The 19,358-nt window shown below is 38.1% G+C and overlaps 1 protein-coding gene across 8 annotated transcripts; it reads right to left on the reverse strand.

The window, feature by feature from the left end:
- Positions 1–4,653: 4,653 nt before the first annotated feature.
- On the reverse strand, positions 4,654–11,734 carry LOC104611945 (GATA transcription factor 28-like). Of its 8 annotated transcripts, none has more exons than XR_016077706.1 (12): positions 11,517–11,683; positions 11,029–11,419; positions 9,581–9,664; positions 9,359–9,492; positions 8,158–8,286; positions 7,889–8,003; positions 6,865–6,924; positions 6,592–6,663; positions 6,372–6,440; positions 6,062–6,133; positions 5,026–5,185; positions 4,654–4,928 (listed from the first exon to the last, which is right to left on the reverse strand). XR_016077706.1 is itself a non-coding variant. In XM_088890445.1 (12 exons), exons 2-12 carry the CDS (start codon positions 11,305–11,307, stop codon positions 4,924–4,926), a joined length of 1,080 nt encoding a protein of 359 aa, XP_088746571.1. In that variant the 5' UTR covers positions 11,308–11,419; positions 11,517–11,683; the 3' UTR covers positions 4,654–4,923. The 8 variants fall into 8 exon arrangements, 5 of the variants coding, with proteins under 5 accessions (XP_088746571.1, XP_010277542.1, XP_019055728.1 ...); XM_088890445.1 differs by having other exon boundaries at positions 5,026–5,089; positions 6,062–6,130; XM_010279240.2 differs by having other exon boundaries at positions 5,026–5,089.
- Between the last annotated feature and the right edge of the window lie 7,624 nt (positions 11,735–19,358).

Here is a 19,358-nt window from a genome sequence, read left to right on the forward strand (position 1 = left end):
CATTAGGTCAAAGTAACGGTTGGATGTTAACTACTTCAATGTAACCATGACCTTGCCCTTGCAACATATTCTGAAAAGTTGCATTGAGAGCTTCGAGATTGTCCATTGTCGAAATGGAGAAAGCACATGAAAACTTAAAAGGATATTGTACCAAAAAAGAAAATAAAAACAAAACTGAAAATAGACTTATTGCATGACACTTCTAATTAATATATTATATTATATTTATATTTTAATATAGATTATATTATATTATATTATAGGGAAAATTCTCTATTAGTACCCTTTACTTTGGGCCTAGTGTCACTTTAGTCCCCAAACTTTAAAACACGACAATTCAGTACCCAAACTTTCAAAATGTGTCAATCCAGTACCTATCATTAACCAATCCGTTAAGTGATATTTGAAAAGACACAAATGCCCTTTGAGCGTCATCTAATTTTCTTTATCAACCATCCACATGTTGATAAAAAATAAATAGTTTCAAATCCTTGCCTCTTCTATTCAAGAAAGTTGGGGTTACGTCTCAATGCATTTTGGTGACCCCAACTTTTGTGAACAGAATATGCAAGGGTTTGGGACTATTCATTTTTTGTCAATGTTTGGATGGTTGATAAAGAGAATTTGATGACACTTGAAGAGTATTTATGTCTTTTCAAATGGCACCTAACACCTGGTTAATGGTCTGATTAATGACAGGTACTAGATTGATACCTTTTAAAGGTTTGGATACTAAATTATCGCATTTTAAAATTCAGGGACCAAAGTGACACTAGATCCAAAATACAAGGTACCAATTTGGAATTATGGAACTCGGATATTTATCAAGTCTTATAAGCATAGATTCAAATTTTATTCAATTTCATCGAATGTTAGAACTCAGATTTTCAGATTTTTCGAATACCATTTGGAAGGGGCAGCGTAGCCACACTAGTCTTCTTTTTTTTTTCACGAACAGATAGGGAAGGAGAGAATTCTGATGGAAGGAATCAAAATTGTTTTTCTGGGATTTGGTAGTTGGCACCAATGGTACAGTTACAGATGCTTGGTTCCTGCAAACCTCTTGACTCTGGATGCAGAGCTTATCAGTAGACTAGCTAATGATCATGAGATCCTGGTAGGCGGTAGCAGTGGAGGAAGGTTCAATTGGAAGCTTCGGATCTCGTGTATTCTTCGTGATGGGTCTCCTCAAGGTAATTTTCGTATGGAGAAAACCAAGACGTTCTATTGCCTGTACAAAAGCTTCATTTTATTGAATCTAATATTCAAGCTTCCCTGCAGCTGAGAGCGATTGTGCTTCTTCATATATTCATGCATGAAGCAGGGCTCTCTCTGTGCAAAAATAGAGTTGGCAGCATGAAAAGCAGAATCTCATCCTATAAATAATATAATTTATCATTCAAAAACTTTTAAATGTCCTTGAGTCCTTGACTTCTTGTTCATCTGATGGGAAAAGTGAGAATCTGGATTTTAGTTCCCCATCTTTTGTATTTCCCTTTATCCTTTCATCTTTATATAATTCCTGTTGTAAAATTATATTGAAATCAACTGACCTTTGATGCTATCCCCCCCCCCCAGATCACGTTCCCATCTCATCTCATAAGTCATAATTGAAGTGTAATGGCTTAAAAAGGTGAAGAATTACCTTAAAGTTTAAGAATAAAATTAACTAAAGTTTATAAATTGATAAAAATAATATATCTATATAAATATATTAAGCTGAAATGTGTAGTAAGAAGGCATGAGGATGAGGGAAATGGAATCTAACAGTTTTTTTACCTTTTTTTCTTTGAAATTACAAGAACACCACTCTACCAATTCTCTCTTTTGTTTTTTTTTTCCTTTCAAATTACAATAATACCACTCTCTCCTACCAATTCTCTCTCTCTCTCTCTTGCTTTTTTTCTCTCAAATTACAAGAATGCCATTCTTTCTCTTTTTCTTACAAATTACAAGAATGCTATCTCTCTCTCTCTCTCTCTCTCTCTCTCTCTCTGAGGGAGACCTCAGCTCGGCATCTCTACTGCTAGGGGACTTGCAATCAAAGGTAGTCGAGCTCGAACTTCTGAGCTCAATCTCAAGTTTCTAATTTGAATCGAGCTCAAGCTAGATGACACCTCGACCACTGAGGGAGGCCTTGGCTCGGCACCTCAGTCACTGAGGGGGATCTCGGCTCAGCACATCGACAACTGAGGAAGACCTTAGCTCAATACCTCGTCTGTTAGTGAAACCCCAGCTCGACACTTCAGCAGCTGAGGGAGACCTCGGTTTGGCACCTCGACAATTAAGGAAGACCTTGGCTCAGAACCTTGGCTCGACACCTCGACTACTAGAGAGACCTGCAACCAAAGGTAACCAAGCTCAAACTTTCGAGCTTTTGACTCAAACCAAGCTCGAGTTTGAACTCGAATCTCTAATTCGATCGAACTCGAGACTGATAGTTTATGAACGAGCCCCTGCAACGTAGAGCCCCTTCTGCTAGTAGTATACTAAATTAGAATGATAGAAGGTATAAATATCTATAAAATAAAACTTTAGAAGAAAGAAGATAACTTAATTAATTTGATCTTTGAAAAAAATTAATGAAATAAATAAATACATTAAAAAAATGAGAAAAATAACAAACTTGGGATGTTGGATTTAGAATAATAAGAAAAATCACTTGATCCATTCAACAGCTAAGAACTTGATTGGCCCTTTTTGCATCGAACTCTCCTAAAACATTCATTTTTATTCTTTTTATTTATTTGACTCATAATTGTTAAAGTGCTTCTTCCATATATTTTAAGCTATAAAAATGCATATAATTTATATTATTTGCATTACGGCTTGAGGCATATGCTTGCTTCATTAACAAATCTTCAATATGTGGGTAACCTTTCTTGACTGGGTGTTGGGTATTGTGGCTTTTATATCATGTGGTGTGCTTGAAAGTTGAATCTATTTAGACCTACTATGACGTGGTTTAGTTGGTAGTCTCTCAACTTCCCACTGGGTTTGCTTTAAATTCAATTCATTGTGGTGTGGATTGATCAACAAAGATTTAATTGTAGATGAAAAATTGTAATATAACCAAATTCAGTCCACACTATATAGTATAGTGTGGTTCAATCTGGGCTACACCCGCAAATGATGTGGATTGAACTAAGCTATTCATGATATTTTTACAATACCGAATTTGGTTCAATCCATTTACTGGGGCCAGGACTCATGAATGGACAGGAAATTACTCTTGTTCATGGGCCGGGCTTAGACTTGGCTTTTGTCATAATTCTAATGGGCATTAATGTAAAATCGAGCCCGACCCCGGCCTGTGACCAGGTCTCATATATCTGCCTCTGCCTATGCATTCCACAAAAAATGATCCATGACTTATTTCAGTGGTTCACAAAAGGACCAATACACATAGGCATAACACATGGCACGAGTCAAATGAGAAGAGTATCAACTATCAACCGGTACTCCACCATTTTCAAGCCATATCTAGTTTGTATCCACCGATAGAACAATGGTGCATAGCCTTTTATTTTATAATTCTCTTAAACTCATTATAACTTTTCAAGACATCTAAAACTCACCGTGTCAGTAAGCTTTTATTTTCCAAAACTCACCAACCGTCAAAGTATCATTAATGTTCATCGGCAGAAATTGTTCATGTCAACATTTATGACCAAAATACCCCTAAATGGAAAATCAGCCTTATTAAACATAATTTTTATGGGTAATCTACTGTTCATCGTCCCGAACAGTGATGGTAATCAGCGATCTTCCCCTTTCCCTTCTCCTCTTCCATCATTTTTTCTCTAAATTTCTCTCTCCCTCTCTCTTCTTCACCTCCATCGAACTGAAATGCCAATCGAAAGAAATTTTCTTGGGAAACACCCTCTTTGGATCCATTCCCATTGAGTTAGGTAGCCTTTCTAACCTGAAGTACTTAAGTTTGTTTGGGAATATAGATTGAATGGCGAAATTCCTGTAGAACTAAATCAGTTAAGTATGATGGAGAGCCTAGACTTATCAAACAACAAGCTCTCTGGAGCAATCAACATCCTGAATAGTCGGCCAAGGAATCTGGAGTCACCAGTTTTATCAGATAATTTCTTGACTGGAAGGATCCCTAGTGACCTTTGTATCAGCAATTCATGAAAATAGGGCACAGAAGGCGGCAGAGTGAAAGGAGAAGCCATCGAAGAGGAAGAAAGCAAAGCAAGAGATAATGAAGGATAAAATAGTAAATTAACGATGCCCGTTAGTCAAATTACCGTTGTCTCACTGACATGATGAGTTTTGGACGTTTTGAAAAGTTATGGTGAGTTTAAGAAAATTCATAAAAAGTGATGATTTACCTTTTATTTATTTATTTGAATTCAAATTCAGATTTGCGATTTGCCTTGTTCTCATGCCATATCAACCACGCTTTACCTCATCAAGATTTTCATCACTAGGTCAAGTTCCGCCAACCAATGGATCAAAATCAGTCATCAAACAATCACAGTGAGAGTCCCGCATCTTACACAAGTAAGCTTTGGCATCTTACACAGGTAAGCATTGGCATGGTTACAGAGTGTCGTTTCCACCAAATACATAAATACAGGCATAGGAAAGAATCCCGTAGCAAAGACTAAAGCAATCATCCACACATCAGAAAGCATATGTAAAATCAGAAGCCATCACATTTTATATAAAATCCAATGCAAGGATAAAAAACAAAACTAGATTGATCATATTATAGATTGAACACTCGGCTGGTTTTCCCATACACAAATCACATCCTAGGTATTTTATGAACATGAATCATCTGCAGAAATCTAATGTCAGTAGCAACCAGCACTGCCCCTTTCTTATCCTCTCGTCCAAGTCAGGTAGCAAACATACACTTGGGGTTCAATGTAATTCGCTGGCGGCTGGCCATCACTCCCCATTTCAGGCTGTTAAAAGAGCACAAAATTTGGTACTAACATTCGAAGTCTAGTTGAAATTCATTACTGCAACACCCGAGAACATATGAAAGTAAAGGTTATTTACCTGTTTCATCCAAGTTGGAAGGAATATCTATTTCTGAAGTATTAGCAAGATCATCCAAGTTTTCCTGTAGATGATCACAAGAAGGTTCTTAGCAAGTCTTGCCAACAGACTTTGTGAGTTGACAATATTCTTGGAACTCAATAGAAGATCCTACCAGAATCTAGGAACAAAAAAAAAAAAGAATTAACAAGTATGATAAGGTCATTTGTCATAAGATCATCTTAATTATCTAAAAGCAAAACGAATGTGGTCAGGGTGGAAAACTTGGCAGAAAGGTCATGGGTGCTCATTAGGCTGCCAGGTGAATCATAGATGCATCTTAAGCCCAAGCCATCCGGAATTGTTTCATAAGAACATTAGGTAGGCAGACCTTTTAAATTCTCATGTTCAAATCTAACTAGAACTACTACACTTTCATGCAAACCCTGTAATTCAGACCAAGAACCATTTGATACTTTTGCTTGCATTGCAGCTTTGCAGTTACAAAGACCTGTCTTAGACCATCTTTTTGACTTAACCAGTGGTGTGTCATCCACGTTTCCACAAGCAAAGTACGGCCATAATAAAAGTATCCCATAGTGGATTTTAGCTTCTCAATACCATGATAGGAGAAAGCATAAAGAGAGGGATGTCTCCCATACATTTCACACGAGTAACATACTTCCCTCAGCTTTTTGTGTATTTTGCAATAACGCCAAGTTTTACTTGTGCTAGTTATAAGAATAAATTAGCTAACTGATAGTTAGCCAGATGAATATGACCAATTGCTGCAGTAAGTTAAAGCTCAAGCAAACCCCTAATAAACAAAAAGGGTCCCAACAAGGGTGAAGATGCCCTAAATAAATTAGCTAACACAGAAAGAAATATACTAAGTTCTATGGAAATTAAAGAAATCAAAACAGCAGAAAATAATTAAGATTTAAGAATATCCTGCGACCAATCAAAAAAAAAAAAAAAGAATATCCTACTATAGATTAACCCTAACTGAAATCCAACCATAAGCACATATAACGATCATGGTTCCAAAGTACAGTACCTGCTCAACCTGATTAATAGAAGGATTCCCAAATTCCAAGGGTAAAGGCTTTGATTCTTCTGGACTTCCCTGCTGATTCCATGGCAAGGCAATAATTAACTCCAGAGATAAACATTATTTATCATACAGTATATGGAAAAACATGAAAAATATAACCTGTAACATAATCAATCATTTAAATCCAATATCGCTGTGCTAGAAACCCAATAGTATAAGTCAAAACTTTAACAAAATTTGTCTGATGAAAAACTGTTGCTAGAAATTTGACTAGTCAAACTAAACATATTCTAATGACAGGCTCCAAATCTACCTGCACATTTTGGTTGACCAAAGAATTCTCACTTCCTACAATAGTCTTTGGAAAATCTTCTAGAGTTCCCTGCAGATCCCACATGTCATATGGATAAGTTAGAAACATGGAAGGAATTTCTTTTCAGTTTAATTCCAGATGGCTGCATCTCTCTCATGCCAGACCTTCAAAAACTTATTTGCCTAGTGAAGAGTGTCCATAATTCACCAAGAAAACATACCTGCTGTCCATCCCGGTTGGCAGAAGGATTTGAAGCTTCCATAGTTGAAACTTTTGTTTCACATGGAGTTCCCTGTAAATTCAAGAATATAAGATCACTACTGAAAAAGAGCTCAATGCTACTAAAAAACTTATAGCTAAGAAAATAAAAACTAAGGGCAATATCAACTCCAAGACCCACAACTTAGCTAGTCATGTGAATATAGTTTGGTGACCTTCAAGGCTACTCAAACTAGATATAAACCATGTTGGCTTCCAAAGAGAGCATACTCACAGGCTCATTCTGGTCAAAGGAAACACTCCTTCCTCCCTTGGACAGATCTCTCAAAGTTCCCTGAAGATCCAATAAACTGGTGAGCACATCTAGAAAGTCACATCAGAAAAAGAAGATAGTAACATTACTGCCAAATGCTATAATCAAGAAAGAAATTTGAATATCAAGACAAGACATGGTTAACAATGACCACCATCAATTTAGTTTATAGAGTAACAACAAAAATAAGACCCACCTACAACTTAGAGATATTTAAACAATTCCCCACTATCCAATTCTATACTCTAATTAGAGCTTCAACAACCAAGTTAATGTAGCCTTAGCACCATCAAGAATGGAAGTCCAGATCTCATAGCACTAAGAAATAGAATTATATGACCTTCTGGAAAAAGAAAAGGCATGGATACTCTCAGACCCATGTAGAAGCAAGCAAAATAGATGCCTTGACTTTTATATTTAAAAAAGAAAAAGAAATTCTGGGAATTTTGTGTTTGCCCAATCACAGAAGCTTAAGAACCTAGAGTGGTTTTTGGAGCTTATGGACAGAAGCTTAAGAACCTAGAGTGGTTTTTGGAGCTTATGGACAGAAGCTTAAGAACCTAGAGTGGTTTTTGGAGCTTATGGACAGAAGCTTAAGAACCTAGAGTGGTTTTTGGAGCTTATGGACAACCACCAAATGAATCCATACAGAATAATAAAACATTTATATATCCACACCCTAATGGTAATGGGAGCTTGCTGATCACACACCATATATTTTGGCATTCTTGTCCATGTCAAAGATCATAACTCTTTTGATAAATATGAACATTTCCGATATTGTTTCAATTGTTTGGAAAATTCTGTATCTCCTGCATTAAAATGGATCAGCTTCCCAAACAATTGATCAAGATAAAATACATGCTAAAGTATTCTTAAAATAAGAACAGAACAGACACATAATTTAACATCCATGCTAAGCCACATCCAGTCATGCACCATAAAAGATTACAAATGTGGATAAAGCAATAAAAGCTATACCAACCTTATTTGCCCACATAAGGCCACACGCATTGCAAAGAGACCTTGGACCAGCTGGCCCACGACGCATTGCTGGAGTGGACTTCTCACTAATGCCACAGTGCTGACATTTCCGGAGACTACAAACAAAACAAAAGATAGTAGTTTAGGCACAACATCCCTTTCCTTTTTTTTTTCTTTTTCCCTTTTGACAAAGGAATCTGTCAAGAAAATTCATGAGAATTATATTTAAATCCACAAATTGGTCAACACTAAATTTTCTTGAAAACTCACACAATTTCTGGACGAGGAGTACCATCATCCTGAGGGCAACCCTGTGCAGGATCCCAACTGCCAGAGGCAGGTAGCCCTTCTTTATAATTCTCCTTCAAAGATGCAAATTGGCCATTCTTGCGATGCATCCTGACCAAATAAACAAATGAAAAGTACATTAAAATGATGTCATCTGCCAACAAAGGTTACATTAATAAAATATGAAAAAAGGAGTACAGATCTCAAAGACAAAGGGCTGCCAAAAGACAAAAGAAAAACAGCAACACCCAAGTAACAGAAAGCTTTCAATGACTAGGAAAGAAAAAACACATCCAGACAGACAAGAAGCTCAGATCCCCAATACAAATTAGCCCTCCCAACTCAGCATTTTACAATACCATCTATGATCAAATTAGCTAACCTTGGGTCCATTTGAATAAGGGAGAAAAAGCAGCCCTCCCACCCTTGTACAGGTATCTGGGTATCATAGCTTTCAGGGCCCATTTGGGAGGGCTTAGCTTCACATCTAGCTGCTTTGATCAGCTGCTGAATTCAATAAGCTACTAGAAGAGGCTTGTGCAGAGTGTCATGTAAATGGATGTAAAATGACCATATATGGCTCTCCAGATTTTTTACCAAACATCACTTATAGACTTTCTGGGTGGGCCCTACCTTACAAAGCCAAGAGCCACAGCATCAAAACCTTCACAAACAGGCACTCAGCATACACAGCCCTCCCACCCTTGTACAGGTATCTGGGTATCATAGCTTTCAGGGCCCATTTGGGAGGGCTTAGCTTCACATCTAGCTGCTTTGATCAGCTGCTGAATTCAATAAGCTACTAGAAGAGGCTTGTGCAGAGTGCCATGTAAATGGATGTAAAATGACCATATATGGCTCTCCAGATTTTTTACCAAACATCACTTATAGACTTTCTGGGTGGGCCCTACCTTACAAAGCCAAGAGCCACAGCATCAAAACCTTCACAAACAAGCACTCAGCATACACAGCTTGTCTGCTTTTATGTACTTTATATTTTATAAGTTCTGTTTATATATCTTTTATTTTTTATGAGAAAATGTTATTAATGTATCATTATGCATGTATGAACTTGCAAAAATAGGGGCCATCCATTAGCTTATGTTACAACAACACAAATTCCTGACATTCAATAAATTTGTATAATTGCACCAATGAAACATAGAAGGTTGATAAAACTGACCTCTGTGCAACCTCCTTCCGGACAGTGTATCGGATTTTCTTGTCGAAATTTCGCTCCTTGCGCTTCTCGCGAAATCTAACCAAGGACGCAATTCTTCGTGAAAGATTTGAGCGTCTTGGACCCTCAACCACACCCTAACAAATTTATAGGTAAATCAGTTAAGGTATATATAAATTGCAAAATAAACAATAAATTTATGAAAATGTGCATATTAATAAATACCCTATTGTTCTGGTAAGGTACTTCAATACTAGAAACACCAGCAGGTATATCGCACCCTCCCAGAAGCAATAATACTGCTTGAACCTGTTAGTTGCACAAGCCAGAAAAGATACAGCACTGCTTAAGATTATATTTAAAAAGTGCAAACAGCAGATCCAGTGCAGCAACAGCACAATTGAAGTCTGGATATACTCCAGTACACAAACATGTAAAAAGACATTAGTACAAAGCATCAAGATATTAAATGCCCAAAAGCTAGTTAAAAAGAAAACTAAAGAATGAAAAAGATGCAGAGAGAGAGAGAGAGAGAGAGAGAGAGAGAGAGAGAGATTTCATTGATTTGAGAACCCAATAGAAAGAGGTTTTCATTGAAGGGCCATTACTCAATGTTGGTCCTGGCAATCTAGTGTCTTAGGAGGGATAGACTGGATATGGACCCAACTTTTGGCATTTTTTGAATAATGTGGCTGTTTTTAGGGTGGCATTTTCTGCTCTGTTCACTCTGATGCCAAAACCCTCGCCTCTATAGTGTGCTATTTGTAATCTCCAAGGAGCACCAAATATATATTTATCCTCATTCATCTTATCCAATCTCTGAGGCTCCTTTAATGGTACATAGTCTAGAACCTTGGTTCCCAGGATGAACAGCTTGCTCAAATGCATGGAAGCCCGGCAAACTCGCTCTTGATAGCCTAACTGGATGGGTATTGGAAGTAATACTTAGTATTAGGGGGACCACTCTAGTAGGATAATTTCATTTGTTGTGTTAGATGGTACTTTTGACTGGGGATGGGGACTAAGGGCTTTTTTCAGCAAATTGCCACCAGGTCTTGATTATACGGCATTTGTCACACTGCTTACGAACATCAAATACCCCAGAGGCCCACACACATACACACATCAGATTTCTAATAAGTAAAACTAATTATCAATACTTCATAGGATTAAATACATAGAAACCCTGTCCAATGTTGTAATATTTATAGAAACAGCATACATCATATTTCCCAGGTGAAACACAACACTAAATATCGCCCCTCCCCCCCCAGCCCACTTAATAAAAGCAGCCCAAGAAAATTCTTTTAAATATAGATAAATAAGTTATAATTAACGTTCTTTATCTAATTACAGGGTTATTAACATAGGAAAATCTGTACTTGAAGTAACTTATGAAAGCAAAAAACATGTCCAACTCTGAAAATGCACTGAAATTATGTAATAAAGTAATAAACTGCACTTAGGTGCTAGAACCAGAAAGAACAAACAGGAAACAACCATGAAGAAAGACAATTAAGACCGACATGCAAGACTCCCATGTAGTAGTATACACTCTGGCAAAAGGCGAACAAAAATATTACTTTCTAATAACTAAGAAAACCAAACCGTGGATTTCCAACTCCAGTAAAAACGTTGTAATCAAAACGAAGAGATAACGAGTATAGACTTGCCTTTTCTGGCGTCACGGCATGGAAAACGTAAACCTCGCCTTCAAAGGAGAGCGTCAGCTCACTTGTCCGAGACGCCAAACCATAAGTTTGATCAACACGGTTTCCAGAATTCACGTGAACGTCGTCAACATCATCCATCGCCTCATCGCCCACGGCATCAATTCCATCAGCTTCGTATCCACCTCCGTCGTCGTCGATCTGGATGGGAATCTGAAACCGATCTTCGTGACCTTCGTACGGAGGAATACTTTGCAGTGGTTGTGGATTCACCGAGGCCATCAGTCAGAGCATTACAGTCACGGCGACAAACACAAAACAGAGACACACCAAAGACCAAACAACCCTCCTACGCAGAAGTCCAAAAACCAAACCCTAGACCTGAGATCATCACCTGCTCCGTCGCAGAAACATCACCTGTTAGAATTGTCGAAAACCCTAACCCTAATTGGAACCAAAATCGCAGGCTCCAGACCTAACAACAAGATTACCATAGCTCGGAAAGCACCCCAAATAGCCAAAATTTGCCGATTACACCACTCTGTTCCCTGGAGAGAACTCCGTTTTAGCTCTGAAGAGTCGCCCAAAATTTCTGCTTTTCTTATTCTTTCTTTTTCTCGTTACCGGCGAGGAGAGAGAATCCAGGGAGAAAGGAGATGTACATCCTCTTCTGCAGGAATTACTATTTATAAAAAAAACTATAAAAGAGATAACTTAGAGATACAGAAGTCACCCAATTAGTCGCTGGGCAACGTCTGTCAACCGTCCGTTTCGGATAAGATCCCTCGGTAGCTTGTAGGACCCGGTCACGTGACAGTGTCAGATGATCGAATAGATGTTGATCACTAGCGACACCATCATTACACATTGATCCGACGGTCATGCGGGGCTATATAGCGTAGGCAACCCATCATAACCACACCCAACCTGGATTCCTAAGTGGTGGTGGAATACTGTGAAATTACGAAAATAGGAAAACAGTCACGTTGGTAGGTAGTTAGAAAATTGGAGCGTGCATGGACATAGTTCCTTGGAACAAATAGATATATCATCACCTTTTTAGAACTGAGGAGTGTGGAGAGAGAAACAGTACAAACTAAACTACAAACCCCTCTCTCTCTCTCTTTGTGGGACCCATCAAAAGATTTTGTTGGATAAAAATGAACAAGAAATTGATGTTGATAAAGGATTCAACCTGTTGGTTCTTATAGGGCAACAGAAGACATGGGTTACAGTTGAAAGCATCAAAATCAAAGGGGGGTTTGTCATTTGTGGTCTCTAGGGTTTCCAACAAGAGTCCATTCTCAGTACAGTTTCTAGATGGAAATCACATGGTACCAAGGTTTTGTTTTGTTGTACTCAAAGTAAGGAAGGGAGAGTACTTGCTGTTTCTGGGATGTCCTGATTTGGTGATGACTACAGCTCCACCACTTTAGAAGGATGTGTTTGTAAATTCTGGTGCCCCTTAGACTCTGCAATTTCCACATATGTTTGTACATGAGAAGGGGACCTTAGTCTAGTTACTAATTTCCATAGGAAAGGCATGTGGACATGTAGATGTAACCCAAGGCTTGGTCACTCTCTTATTGCTTATAATAAGCAAAGACCCATTAATTATTCTTCTTCTTCTTGTGAAGGACTAAAAAAAAAACAACAACAACTAGGTTTGTCATTGAAGGGTCGCATCAAGATGACAAAATATGTTGGAAAATATACCAAGTACAAGCCTTGTTCTCTTTCAATTTCAACTACAGTTTAAAGTTTAAACATGTCTTTTATTTGGGGTTGAATCATGTTGGGTCCAACTAATATTATCTATAGTTATATAACTAGTTACCAAAGAAAATTAATATTTTTTGTTATTTGAATAATCATTTCTTTTAGAATTTTGATCATAGTATGCCCATCAGCATCAATTTAACACAGCAACATGACAACAATTGGCATCCATGTCCCAAAACCATCATTGATCATTGATCATTGATCATTGATCATTGATCATTGATGATATAAGAGAGATCCTACATTAGTCTAAGTATTGAATTTTATTATGGGATCTGAATTAGACGCAGAGAGCCCCAAGTCAAGCTAGTTTCATTTTTGCTTCAACAGGAGCAGCAAACCCCCGGAAACTGGATTCAGTCGGCGCAAGTTCGAACAGCCGATCATAGCCTTGTATTGGAATATCTCTCCACAGAAGTATGGAGATATTTCCGATATAAGGCTGTAAAAGCTGTTCGAACGGGCCTTTACACTGACTGCAGTCGATCTCCCCCCACCCCCCACCCACATATGGAAATATGTAGTTTTCATAAATGTATTTCAACCAAAAAAATAATAATTGTAGGAAAAATACATGAAATGCATATATATACTGAGTTGGGCCTAGTTGTTTTTTATTCTTATTTTAAGTTATTTAGTTAGGAAGTTGTTGGGCTTTAGGCCCATTAGTTTATGTTTTTAAGTTGTGATTGTTCAATTATATTAGTAGCCGCCCTACTAAGGGCATTCTTGTAATATCTCATCCTTTAAGTTAAGTATAAATATAATGAGGGGTTGGCGGCTAGGGTTAATTCAAGAATCCTAATTGACTTCCTACTCTTTTCTCCCTCTTTTTTCTTCTCTACTACTGAAATCTTTATCTTCCTCCCATTTTCTTTTCACAAGAAATTCAACTAAATCTACAATCAGTGATTTCTATTTGGTATCAGAGCAGGCAAAGGTTCCTTGAGTTGTTTCCTCATGCAGCCCTAGATCGGTCAACTGCATGGTGATTTAAGAGGCTGATCGAAGTTCTTAGGTAAGCCCAGTTTTTTTATTTTTTGGTGAATCTGTGTGCCTGTAGCTGGTCTAGGATTTTTCATCAAAATCAGGAAAAACTGGATAAAGGGGAAGAGTCTTGTTTCTGTTGGACTCTTCAATTTTGACCTAGGAAGTGGCGCCCTAATTTTTTACAGTTCCTTGGAGTTTTCTGTAAGGGGTGGTTCAACTCCTACCTGATTTGGAGGCTTTTAGAGAAAGCGGCTGCCTCTTCTCTCCCTTCTCCTATCCCACAAAAAATGAATCTTTTGTGAGAAGACAATCTAGGACACCGAAAAGGGGTTGTTGGTTCCAGAAGTGTTTCGTTTGATCTTGTTACATATTTCAGTTATTTTCTTTACATTTTTTTAGAAGCATGGAGGGTCACGGAGTTAAAAATAAGCCTGGGAATGAAATGGGACCAGTGGGAGGAGGTGTTGGAGACCTTTTCGGGACTAGGACCATTACTACAGTTAGGTTGGATGGTGCAAATTACTTAGAATGGTCACAATCTGCAAAAATGGTCATTGGTGCTTGTAGGAAATTAGGGTATATCACTGGTGAGGAAGTAAAACCCGAAACTAGCAACTTTCGGTGGGTACAGGAGAATTATATGGTAATGACTTGGTTGTGTAATTCCATGTTGCCCCATATAGGTAAAAATTTCTTATGGGCAAATACAGTTAAGGAAATATGGGATGGGGTTGTAGAAACATATTCATAGAGGGAGAATGTTGCCAAGGCTTATTAGTTGAGAAATTAGATTATTTCTACAAGGCAGGGAGATAGACCTGTTGCAGCCTATTTTTCAGTCATTATAACCCTGTGGCAGGAGATTGACCATTTAGAGACATTTGCTTGGGAAACCACTAAGGATGCAACTACCTATCAGAAACATCTAAAGAAATATAGGGTGTTTGAATTTCTTGTTGGCCTTAATCCTGAGTATGATATTGCAAGACAACATCTTCTTTCCAGGGACAATGTTACCCTCTCCCAGGCATATGCCTTTGTGTCAGGAGAGGAGAATAGGAGATATGTGATGATGAAAAATCCTGTTTCTGATCAGTCTGCCATGGTGAGTACTGTAAACTAAACAAAGTGGAGATCGGGGTGGTAGTGAAATCAAGAAGGAAGATAAAAGAGATTTGATCTGTGACTACTGTAAGAAGCCTAAACACACAAGAGATACTTGCTGGAAGCTTCACCCACAGCTTGTGCCGACTAGACTGAAAAATAAGAAGAGAAATGCACACATGGCAGTTACTGGTGACATTTCGACCCCTCCTACTACAACTACTCTGGAATCTGTTGCAGCTGCTGTAGTAAGGGCCGAACTTGAGAGGTATGGGCAACTTTTGAACCAACGGGATACAACCAGTTCCAGTTCAGCAACAAGCGAACAACAAGGTACAGGTGGCACTGGTGGAGTCCACTTTACTGCCTTTGCTCACACAGGTAGTTCACACGTCACTGCAAATTATGTTTCTACTTCAGGTAAGGAGGGACCTCCTTGGATTATAGATTCTGGAGCCTCAGAGCACATGACCCATAACTCTACTATTTTTTCTTCTTACCAGATCTATTCTGGCAGAGATTGGATCTCCACAACTGATGAATCCCATGTTCCTATTGCTGGGAAGGGGTCTGTCAAGATTAGTGGTTCTATTTCTCTACCCTCAGTCTTTCATGTTTCTAGATTGAGCACTAATTTGTTATCTGTTAGTAGTTTGATTAAGAACCTGAACTGCTCAGTAATTTTTTCTCCTGGTCATTGTATTTTGCATGATCTGGATTCAAAGAGGACGATTGGGAGTGGTCGTGAAGTGAATGGGATCTACCTCCTGGATGTTCTTCCTCCTCATCAGAGTCATCATGTCAGCAGGAATAGTGAGTCAAGGTCTGTGGGTCAAATTATGCTTTGGCATAATTGTTTGGGCCATTTACCTTTTTCTTCTTTGAGTCTTTTGTTTCCAAAACATTTTGAGTATGTTAGTTTGTCAAGTCTGGAGTGTGAAGGTTGTCAACTTGGAAATCATTGTATACATTCATTTAAACCTAGTAATAAAAGGTGTTCTTCTTCTTTTGATGTTATCCATTCGGATGTGTGGGGACCTTACCATGTTCCTTCTATGGGAGGCTATCGATATTTTCTCTTATTTGTGGATGATTTCTCACAATACTCTTGGATTTACCTGATGAGATCCTGTGATGAAGTGCCATCCTTGGTGAAGCAGTTTCATCAGATGGTGCTAACACAGTTTGGAACAAGAATAAGTGTTCAGATCAGACAATGCCAGGGAATATTTTGAAAAACACATTGCTTCATATTTGTTAGAATATGGTGTTGTTCATCAGAGCAATTGTCCCTACAGTCCACAACAGAAGGTGTTGCAGAAAGGAAGAACAGACACATTGTTGAGATTGCAAGAAGCATGATGAGCATATCTACAGTTCTAGTTCGGTTTTGGGGTGATGCAGTTCTCATAGCAATATATCTGATTAACAAGGTGCCCTCTCGTATACTTGGATTCAACTCCCCATTCAGTCTCCTTTTTCCCGAGGGGGAGATGTTTCATATTCCTCTCAGGGTGTTTGGGTGTGTCTGCTTTGCGCATGTCCTTGGTCCTTACCGTTCAAAGCTTGATCCCAAGGCAAAGAAGTGTGTCTTCCTTGGATATGCAGAAAATCAGAAAGGGTATTGCTGCTATGATCCAGTCTCTAGGAACCGGTATGTTACCATGGATGTCACTTTTTTTGAATCCACTACTCATTGTATTTCATAGTACTTATCTTACAGTGGACTTTCTCCTTCCTACCGTGTTTTTCTTTCCTCCCTTGACTTAGTGTCTATACCCAAGGGTGTTAGTGAGGTTCTCTCCAAACTTGAGTGGAAGATAGCTATGCAGGAAGAGATGGCAGCTTTGATTAAGAATCAGACATGGGACATTGTGGATCTACCAGAAGGCAAGGAGACAGTTGGATGCAGATGGGTTTACACAGTAAAATATAAGGCAGATGGAAGTATAGAAAGGTACAAGGCAAGATTTGTTGCAAAAGGGTACACACAGACCTACGGTGTTGATTACTTAGAGACCTTTGCACCGGTTGCAAAGATGACCTCTGTTCGGATACTTCTTTCTCTTGCTGCCTCATACTCTTGGCCCTTGTTTCAACTTGATGTAAAGAATGTTTTCCTAAATTGGGATCTGCAAGAGGAAGTGTATATGAATCTTCCTAGTGGCTTTTATAGTGATACTGAAAAGGGAAAGGTATGCAGGCTTAAGAAGTCACTTTATAGCTTGAAACAATCTCCTAGAGCATGGTTTGACAGATTCAGAAAGGCCTTGATTGCTTTTGGATACACTCAGACTCAATCCGATCATACCTTGTTTGTGAAGCGAAGGGGATCTTTGGTGTCAGTCCTAATTGTTTATGTGGATGATATTGTTGTCACGGGGAATGACCTAAGTGTGATTGATTGTTTGAAAATGAATCTACATAAAGAATTTGAAATTAAGGATCTTGGAGAATTGAGATACTTCCTAGGCATTGAAGTTGCAAGATCAAAATATGGAATTTTTATCTCTCAAAGGAAGTATGTCTTGGATCTTCTTCAAGAGACAGGGAAGCTTGGAACGAAAGCAATCAGTACCTCTATTGATCATAACCATAGAATCAATGCATCAGAAGGTGAACCAGTAAAGGACATTGGGAGATATCAGAGACTTGTGGGTCAGCTACTATACTTGTGTATGACAAGACCAGACATTTCCTATGCAGTAAGTGTGGTAAGTCAGTACATGCATGCTCCACGAGTCCAGCATTGGGAGGCAGTTGACAAGATTATTGCTTATCTAAAGGGACACCCGGGTAGAGACATATTGTTTATTGATCATAAACAGTTGAAACTAAAAGCTTATACAAATGCAGATTGGGCAGAATGCCTTGATGACAGGAGATCAACTTCAGGAGTGTGCACCCTTGTTGGGGGTAACATTATCTCGCAGAAGAGTAAGAAACAAACAGTGGTGGCAAGATCAAGTGCTGAATCTGAATACAGGGCCATGGCACATGGAGTTTCAGAACTTCTCTAGGTCTGTTCCCTATTAGAAGAAATTGGTGTACAGGCAGAAGAACCTATGATGTTATACTGTGATAACCAAGCAGCAATTAACATTTAGAATTTTTAGACAAGTTTTGTCTTTTGTTCAAAGACTATGTTTGATCAAATTGACTACAACCACACAAAGGCCCCGTTCGCTCTTCGATAAGTTACTTACCCAAGTAAATAGAGTTACTTGGGAAAGTTTTTCCTGGGAAACACTTACTTAGGTAAGTACATTTACCTGTGTTCTTTTGTTTCTCATGTAAATAAGGCAATGACCATTTTAGACATAAAAATTCATTATTAAAAAGGGCATTTTTGTCTCATTCAAGTGTTGGCAACTTTTCCCCTAGGTAGAAAAGTTATTTACTCATCTAGGAGTACCTAGGAAAATAAATTTTCCCTGGTCCCCACATAAATATGAAAAAAGAACGTGGGATTCTTAGTCAACGGGAACCAAAATCCCATTGACCAACTTTCCCCCCTCTCAAAATCCGAAAAAAGAACACCTCCCAAAGATGCATGACACTCAAACCTCTAGCAAATACTGGAATTATGCCATCTTTTCTAGTCAACCAAAAGAAGTATAATTTTCAGCATGAAATACTAGATTCTTGTACAATAGAATTAGATAAATTCTACAAATAAGATGCATTTGGCTGGGGTTGGGTTGGGAATTTGTTAAATTTTCAATAATCATAAACCCTAATCCAAACACGATGTAGTTAAAATTCTTCAAGTGGGGCAATCTAACTTGCATCCCTACAATGAGGCACGACCTAGTAGAGGTAGATGGTCCTCATCTATTTATGGTCTCAACTAGTGGTATAATTCATGTACCAAATTTTACATTAGATAAGGTACCAAGCTTCAAAGAACTCAACAATCACGGTTGTTGTAATTAGTATTTATTTATTTATTTACTGCATAATTTTTTACTTTCATAACAAAAGGCCAATTTGGCATTTTAGATTTAGATTCAATATGATGACATTATGTATTCACTTTTTTTCTCAGAATTATGGATTCACATGTAGTTTAATCAATTTGGCTACAAAACAAAGGGATGTGAGCTGAAAATCAACTAGAACAAATATATTTATTATTTAGAACCTCAAATCCTTTTCCAATTTGCAATGAAAGGGCATATCTTAATAATACAAAGGGAATATCTTTGTTTGGTGATTCTTTGATCATATTGTTTACCCATAAACGCCAACTAACAATGTTACTAACCCAAGTTCTTACTGTTAACACATTACAGACATAACTATCCAATTCATAGACATCACACAGCATTGTGTTATAGAAAAGAGAAATTAGCATCAGGAGTCGGCATTCTTCTAATCGTAGATATAACACTCAATGAGTCAAAACGTTGTTGATTTCATTCCTTGCTTATTTTTATACCACGAAGTGCTGCAGT

This window comes from Nelumbo nucifera, chromosome 1, assembly GCF_055504915.1.
Source record: "Nelumbo nucifera cultivar China Antique chromosome 1, China Antique-T2T, whole genome shotgun sequence".
NCBI classification, from domain to species: Eukaryota; Viridiplantae; Streptophyta; class Magnoliopsida; order Proteales; family Nelumbonaceae; genus Nelumbo; species Nelumbo nucifera.

What these genes read in the sequence shown, in the direction of transcription:
- LOC104611945 (XM_088890428.1), bottom strand. Translation starts at nt 11,307, where the DNA reads ATGGCCTCGGTGAATCCACAACCACTGCAAAGTATTCCTCCGTACGAA. An exon ending in ACTCCTCGTCCAGAAATTGT is followed by an intron (nt 8,004 to 8,157) that starts GTGAGTTTTCAA and finishes TTTTGTTTGTAG; the next exon opens with TCTCCGGAAATGTCAGCACT. An exon ending in CCTTTGACCAGAATGAGCCT is followed by an intron (nt 6,664 to 6,864) that starts GTGAGTATGCTC and finishes TTGAATTTACAG; the next exon opens with GGAACTCCATGTGAAACAAA.